This window comes from Grammomys surdaster, unplaced genomic scaffold (assembly GCF_004785775.1).
Source record: "Grammomys surdaster isolate TR1022 unplaced genomic scaffold, NIH_TR_1.0 144, whole genome shotgun sequence".
NCBI classification, from domain to species: domain Eukaryota; kingdom Metazoa; phylum Chordata; class Mammalia; order Rodentia; family Muridae; genus Grammomys; species Grammomys surdaster.
In genome coordinates, this window is record NW_021604602.1 from 127,053 (window position 1) to 134,400 (window position 7,348).

Below are 7,348 nucleotides of genomic sequence, written 5' to 3' on the forward strand. Positions count from 1 at the left end.
GATAGATAGATAGATAGATAGATAGATAGATAGATAGATAGATAGATAGGATAGACAGACAGACAGATAGATAGATAGATAGAAAGAAAGAATAAGAGGCTAAAGCTGGCCTGAGATGTGTGTAGAAAGGCTGGCTGTAGAAAACCCTAGACTGTTGTTAGAGAAATGTTTATTATTGTTCTTTACTGGACTGTCTGGCACAGGACACTAATTCCTGTGTCCCCCTGAGGTAGCTGCATTCATTCCCACGGTCACTTGTCATTGCTGAGCTTCTGTTTAGGTCCCATCAGGATCCAAAAGAACATGTTGGGCTCCTCAAGGTGTCCTGAGTTATCGAAACTCAAGGACCAGGAGCTTTGCCGACCACATCCCCCATGACATGATAGCTGGTGACTTTAGCTCTGTGCTTCCGTTTGAAAGGGGTGGAATGCAGGGGTGTGAGATGGAGAGCACTCAAACAAGTCACTGGACCCACACCTTACCCACATACATGCACGACTTTCCAACACTGTGATTCAAAGTTCCACTAAAGAAAATCAGCAGGCCCCAATTCTCTCATATTCTCATATTCTCATATTCTCATATTCTCTCTCTCTCTCTCTCTCTCTCTCTCTCTCTCTCTCTCTCTCTCTCTCTCTCTGCCCTGTGACCCCATCTGGCCCTGCCTGACACTGACAGCCAGCTACACAGAGGTTTGAGCCCCACAGCTGCCTGGGGCATGCAGAAGTGAGGGCAGACTATAATTAGGCCAACCTTGCTGGCTTTTCCCTCTTTACTCCAGACGTTTATCATACTTATTTCCTGTGAGCTGTGCCAGTGCTACAGCACTTCACAGGGAACTCAGCATGGACTGGGGAGGGGGCGGGGCGGGGTCTCTCTGGGCCTCCGATCTACCCCAAGCTAAGCAAGGAATAACCAGGCTCTTCATTCACACATCTCCAAGTCACTGGCAACTTCTCACCAGGTGCTCTTGGGAAGAGAGGACCCTCTCGATTTTCCCCTATCACTACCTCTAGCCATGTGTCTCTTCCCAGATCAGAAAAATGAAGAGTCTCTTTAAAAGATTCCCTTGCATAGCAAGCTGGAGGGCAGGTCAGATGCAAGGGGACATGGAGGCATATTGTAAGTGGGAGAGCAGACCTCTGGGTAGAATGCTACACGGAGGTCCCCTCAGGGACCAAAAGCACCTCTATCCCAAAGCACCTCCATCCAGTAACACAACTGTCACTAAGTGGTGTGCCCAGCCGTTCATGCCCTCTCACCCTGGAAGTCTGGCATCTAAAGAGAAGGTATATTTAAAAGTCACTCCAAGGCGCATCTAGAATTGGCCAGCTTCTTGGAATGTTTTTCACAGAAACTGTGATTGTTGGAACTATTTCCAATTACGGACAAGACCACCGTGCCCTTGATTTCTCACGTGCTGCGTAATGTAAAACATACTTAATCTTTCTGAAAGCTCTTCCCTGACAATATGCCCCATCTCACAGTTCTTGGAGGATAAAGAGACAAGGGAAGCAAATTCTGAAGTATTAGTCCTGACATATTATAAAAGCCATGTTATTATTGTTATTATTATTATTACTCAGCCACATAATGCATTTTGCTATGCCAGGTGCCACTCAGAATTAGCACCTGGAAACATTCACAGCCTTGAAAAGCAGATCTCATATGTCTGTGCCTGTTTTACAGGTATGGAGGCCAGTATCAGACACAGCCAAACTGAAGGAGAATCTAGGTATAAACAACAGAGATCTTCCCTTGTAGGCAGATCTGTCCTCTGAACCCATTCTTCTTTTCTTTCTTCCCCCCCCCCTCTCTCTCTCTCTCTCTTTCTTTTTTTGCATTAAGCATTTAAGTGATGATGCTTATTTTAAAAGCAGAACTTGGAGCGAGCTGGTAGCGGCCTGTGATCCTGTCAAAGGAGGTGAAGGCAGGGGGAATCTGGAGTCCAAGGCCAGCCTGAGATCCCAGATTAAAGAAAAATAACTATATTAGGTGTTATTACATATTTTATGTCAATCCTGGGCTTAAGTCGCATTGGCCTTAATAATCCTACAAACTGTGAGAGGAAAAAAAAAGTCCTCCCCATAAATCACCGTGTTTTCTTCCTACACTGTTTCTAGCCATAGTGTCCAGCCCTGAAGAGGTCTTGCTCCAAATATTCAAAATGGCACAGGGGAGAGCAAGACCCCTAGCTCCATAGCTAAGGAGTGAACTTTGGCTTTGGTTCCCTCCTAGATAAACACACTTAAGGTAGAATTAATTAAAAGTTTAACATATTTAAAAAGTTTAACATATTAAAGCCATTAAAGTCCCTGCTCCAGAGAAAAAAAGTAAATTTATAACCAGCAGTAGATTAGGTGCTCCTTCCCTCAGGAGTGCTCCTTCCTTTGGGAGGTGGATGGTATCTGGTGTCGGGAGCAGATAGCCCCCTCTGAGAAAGTCGACCATCTCCAAGGGACTCACTCCTCTGGATGGGAGTTCTATAAGACTGATAGAAAGAGAGACCTACTCTGCCCTTCCCAACCTTTACCAAGCTTAGCTGGAAAACTGAGAGGACCTAATGTGGATGGAAAAGTAAGTCCCCAGCGGGTGCTCCTCCACACAGCTCTTGGCGGTACTCCGGTAGGGTGCAAGCACCAGGTCTGTGTAGTGGAAACAAACGCTCTAGGCTCAAAGGAAGGAAGGGACAGCTCCCTGGGGAGGTGACAGCCAGAAAGCAAGCACCAACAACCAGGAGAGCTATCCTTTTTGCACAGGAATTCAATTTGTGGTTGGCCTTAAGTCTAGGGTGGGTTCGAGGGCGGAGGTCCCGAGTGAGTGGCTGGGAAGGGGCTCTGAGGACGCTTCAAGGGAAGAAGGAGTGATGGAAAAGATGAAGCTTTCGAAAGCTTGGCCTGCGCTCTTCCCGAAGACCCAGTGCGACCAATTCCTACCTCCCCACCCCTACTTCGCTGCGTTTCATTGCCTTCTACGTCGCAACTAAACAAATTTCTTTTCTAGGCCTCAACTGATGGCACTAGGGTACGAAATACAACATGGCTGGTCTACATCGCCATCACTTTATTGTATTGTCACCGTTAACTTAACTATAAATACTACGGTGGGGAACGCGGCTCACGCAGGCAGCCCGGGATGACGGGGCTGCGGTCCCCACGCTCCTGTCCCCGGCAGTCCCGGGCCTGTACATTATTTACAGCTAGCTCCTCGTTGCTTTCTGGACCCCCCTCCCGCAAGGCAGGGCGTGTGCAAGTACATCGACTGTCTGTGCAAGTCCTTGCGTCAGGCAAGCGCCCCGGCCGGCCCGCGGCCGTCAGCTGTCCGAGTCCAAATCGCTTTTACCTTCCTCTTCCCTCTTCTCCGGCGAGGCTTTTGAGGAGGACGTCTTGTTCCACTTCTCCGCGTTTTCCGACTCCTCCGAGGAGGATCGCTTCTGTCGTCTCCATTTGGCTCGGCGGTTCTTAAACCAGACCTGTTGCGCGAGGGAGCAACCAAATAGCGGTGACCAAAATGCCGCTGCCCACCGACACCAGGGCACCGGGTGGCCCCGCGTGCCGTGAAATCTCAGCCTGGCAGGGAGAAATCGCAAGCAATCGCCTGCGCTCAGAGCCAACAAAAGGAGAAACAACCTCCACGGTTCCTCATTCCCACTCCATTTCTTGGGCCTAAAGTGCCCTCGGGCAGCCACCAGGTCACCATCTCCGGGATGCTCTAAAAGCGGCCACATCACCAAAGAGGACCGGGCAAAAACTGCGTGCAGGGAAGGACCGCTAGACAGACACCCCCACCTTAATCCATCCCCGCTACGGCCCTTGCCTACCTCCACCTTTTCTTCCCGGAGGTGCACCTTCCGGGCCAGCTGCTCCCGAGTGCCCACGTCGGGGTACTTCGTCTCCTGGAAGAGGTTCTCCAGGGCTTCGAGCTGCTCGTCGGTGAAGATGGTGCGGTGCCGCCGCTTCCGCCGACAGTGCAGCTGGTTGAGCAGCTGCAGCTCAGTGCGCGACAGCGTGCCCACGTTCATGTAGGGCAGCATCTGATGCGGCACCGGAGACACCAGTACAGAGCCGGGGCCCTCGTAGCCTGCGACAGAGGGAGGGACAGCAGTCAGTCATCCTCCCTCGGCACCGAATGCCAACTTGCTCGCTGCCCTCGCTCGCTTAAAAATTAAAAAGTCTGCAAGGGGCGCTAGGTCTTTGGGGAGCACGGAGACGGAGACCAGGGATGCCTGGACATGGAAGGAGCGTTCGCCTGCACACATCCAAAAGCCAGTTCAGGCACTTTAGATTCACGGTCTTCCCGCGCCGCGCCCTCACTTAATTTTCGCACGGGCGTGGAATCGCCACGAGACTCCAGGTGACTCGGTTTCTTAAACTCTAGCCTAAAGTTTTCAGCAGACGTATGCAAAGTCCCGTACCCGGTGATCAAAATAAATAAATAAATAAAAAGTAAAAGATAAATAAATAAATGGGGGAGAGGGGAAGGCTTGCAAAGGGAGAAAGTTGGTGCCGGGTGAATAAAGCAAGCACACCGCGCGTCCATGCCCCGGCAGCCACCGACTGTCGCGGTGGCGCAGGCTGGCCCGCGCGCGATCGCGACCTTACCTGGGGGCGTCGGGACGCAGGAACACTGCTGGGCGCCCAGAGGCGGCACAGCCCCGCAGCAGGCCGGGCCCACGGGCGCCGCCTGCACGTGCAGCTGCCCGTAGAAGTAGCTGTTGTAGCCCAGGCGGGAGCCGCCGACCGCGGCCGGGAGGCCGGCGCCTCCAGGGGCCACAGGACGCGGGTAGAAGGCGCCGTAGTCCGAGGAGGTGCCGCCGCCCGCGCCGTAGAGCGAGTCCCCGTGCAGAGCCGGGAAGACCACCGGAGCCGCGGCGCTGGGCGCCACCGGGAGCACCGCGTCTTTGCAGCGCGGCCGGGCGGCCAGGATGTTGTCGATGCTGAACATGCTGGCGGGCATCCCCGAGCCCCGCGCCGGGACCGGGGGGCGGCGGGGACGCGCCGAAGAAGAAGTCTCCAAGTGGTGTTGTTTGGGGTGGGGGTTGGGGGTTGTCCCACTCGCTGCTCCCGCGGGCGAGCAAACCGAAAGAGAGCGCGGGCGAGCGCGCAACTCGCGCCCCTCCCCGCCCCCTGCGTCCGAGCTCCCTCCTCCCGCCCTCTCCTCCCCTCGCCGCCGCCTAGCTGAACTCAACCCGCGGGTAGGACGCAGCTCCGACCGGCTCAACCTCTTGTTGGTTTTATACTGAGTCGACGTCATCCTGGATTTAGTTCCTGGTAATATGCAGATGACAAACAGAACCAGATTTGGTCCTTTTCTTTTCCTTTGGGTGGTGTGGAATGGGGGGGGGAGCGCGGGGGACGCTTGCAGGGGAGGGGGGAGAGATGCCAAGAGGAGGGGGGCCACAGGGCCTGAAAAAGATTGTGGATTGAGAATTAATGAAATTAACCTAATCTTTTCCATTCGGCGGTCCCGGCGCGGCCCCGGCCTTGCTGGGCGGGCGGCCTAATTGCCCAGGTTAATCTTATTAATACTATTGTCCTGCCGCCGTTAACAACTCCGCCGCCGACCTCTCCGCCCCGACCCTTTTCTCTCTATTATGGGGTGCGATTTCCTATGGTTGTAGCTCAAATTCATTGTGGCTAATTTTTCTTTAGGACTACTTTTTACTCCCTTTCGGAATCTGTTTGCTTTTAAGAAATGAGGGTGGCTGTGTCCTCCCTCAGCTAAGACTGAAAATCCACCCCCCTGCCAGCCCCCACCCTACCCCCGTGAACTCGCTGCCTAATTTCACCACCACCCCACCCCCATCTCTTTCCCAAAATCTTTTGTTTTTCGCTAAAGGCAAATTTTCTCAGAGCAAAAAACGATGAAAGAAGAAACGCGTCCGGCTTCGTAAAAGTTGTCTTTTTTTTTTTTTCTTAAAGCGGTCACTCTGGGTCTGAAAACTACCCTGACTCTCCCTAGCTAACACATCAGTGAAGAGCAAATTCAGTCACTGTTTAAAATTCGCCACCGAGAGGAGCGCTCTGAAGCGATGCTTCCAGAGGCTTCCCGCGTGGGTGCCGGTAGGTTCTTCCTTTTTTATTATTATTCTGGGAGAAGGGGTGTGTTCCCCAAAATTGTTTTTCGGTTTTAATTCTCGTGGGGTCTACCGGGACTGCCTGTCTCCTTTCTCCACATATTGAGTGGCGTTCCTCTCAATCCGCGAGCTCTCCGAAAGGCCTCTAACTATCCTTCCAGGCCCGCGCTAGCCTTCGTGGGACCCCAGCGGCCTGGACAAAAGTCAGGCCACTGCGGGCGGCTGTGATGATTTGCGGGATTCTCCGTGAGGCACGGCCGAGCCGCGGGAGGCGCAGCCAGCCTAGATCTGAGCGCAGGCGGCTGGGCAACCTCCAAGAAGGTAGGCGACCCTCTGCGCAGACGGAAAGCAGAGGCCTGAAGTCGCGCGTCCCGGGTGCCAGCCCCGGAATTGCAGAGCAGTCCATCCTCCGGCCACTGCGCAGGGCACTCTCCAGTGGCTCCAAGCGAGACCTGGATAGAGGACCTCCTGGAGGTCCTAACCATTTGTGGAGATTCCTCTCTCATTGACAAGCCTAAAATAGCCTCAACGCTGTCTAAAGTCGTACAATAAATGCTAAGTCCTCCCTGGCACTGGAGGAGACTTCCCTCTTGTAATTGCTCTTTCTGGGTTAGAGAACCGTTGCGGTAAGTTTAGTCCCGCCTGGACACAGAACTCAGGCAGTGCGTGGGAGCAGCTCCCTCCCCCGCCCCCCGAGCTTAGGAAACCGCGTTTCTCCTAGGCCTCCACTCGTGGACCTCTGTGCCCTCCAGCCCACCCACGTATGGCCTGGGACACTTGATTTGCTTACTTTGCAAACTGGGGGGTGGTGGTAAGGACTGGATAGAGAAACCAATTTCAGTTTGGGAGGTGACAGGTTTTTTGTTTTGTTTTGTTTTAGTTTTAAGAGAAACTAAGTCTCTCGAGTGTGAACCCTCCTTCAGAAAAGCCAAGCCTACCTTTTTCCATTACAATGACTTTACAGTCACTAGGTTCCAAGACACAAGGACTGCTCTCCAACCTTTTCCCACGTTCAGTTCTAAAGGGAGATGGGCAAAAACTAGAGGCTACAGTTTCGGCGGTGACTTCGCTGTGTTCGTTTGTGTTGGTGGTTGTGAGTGGGTAAGGCGCATGCAGGGGCAGGTCTCTTAGGACTTTTACAGGGATCCCAGGCAGAAACAGAAGAGCCACAGAACCCCTGGGGCAGATTCCTGGACCCATGCAACATCTGAAAGGGGACTCAGAACCAGACCCGGCAGGTACTCAGCCACAGATTTGAAAGAGCAGTGGAGT

General features: G+C 53.2%; 1 protein-coding gene across 1 annotated transcript; it reads right to left on the reverse strand.

Annotated features, from left to right (window-relative positions):
* Positions 1-3,048: 3,048 nt before the first annotated feature.
* On the reverse strand, positions 3,049-5,122 carry Gsc (goosecoid homeobox). Its single transcript, XM_028764572.1, has 3 exons — positions 4,602-5,122; positions 3,821-4,080; positions 3,049-3,472 (listed from the first exon to the last, which is right to left on the reverse strand). The coding sequence occupies exons 1-3, from the start codon at positions 4,954-4,956 to the stop codon at positions 3,314-3,316; spliced, it is 774 nt and encodes a 257-aa protein (XP_028620405.1). The 5' UTR covers positions 4,957-5,122; the 3' UTR covers positions 3,049-3,313.
* Between the last annotated feature and the right edge of the window lie 2,226 nt (positions 5,123-7,348).

Bases quoted from the DNA above. Each gene is read 5' to 3' on its own strand.
- Gsc (XM_028764572.1), bottom strand. From the start codon at position 4,956: ATGCCCGCCAGCATGTTCAGCATCGACAACATCCTGGCCGCCCGGCCG. The intron at 4,081-4,601 runs GTAAGGTCGCGA...CCTCTGTCGCAG, and splicing joins CTGCGTCCCGACGCCCCCAG to GCTACGAGGGCCCCGGCTCT. The intron at 3,473-3,820 runs GTAGGCAAGGGC...CTCGCGCAACAG, and splicing joins TCCGGGAAGAAAAGGTGGAG to GTCTGGTTTAAGAACCGCCG.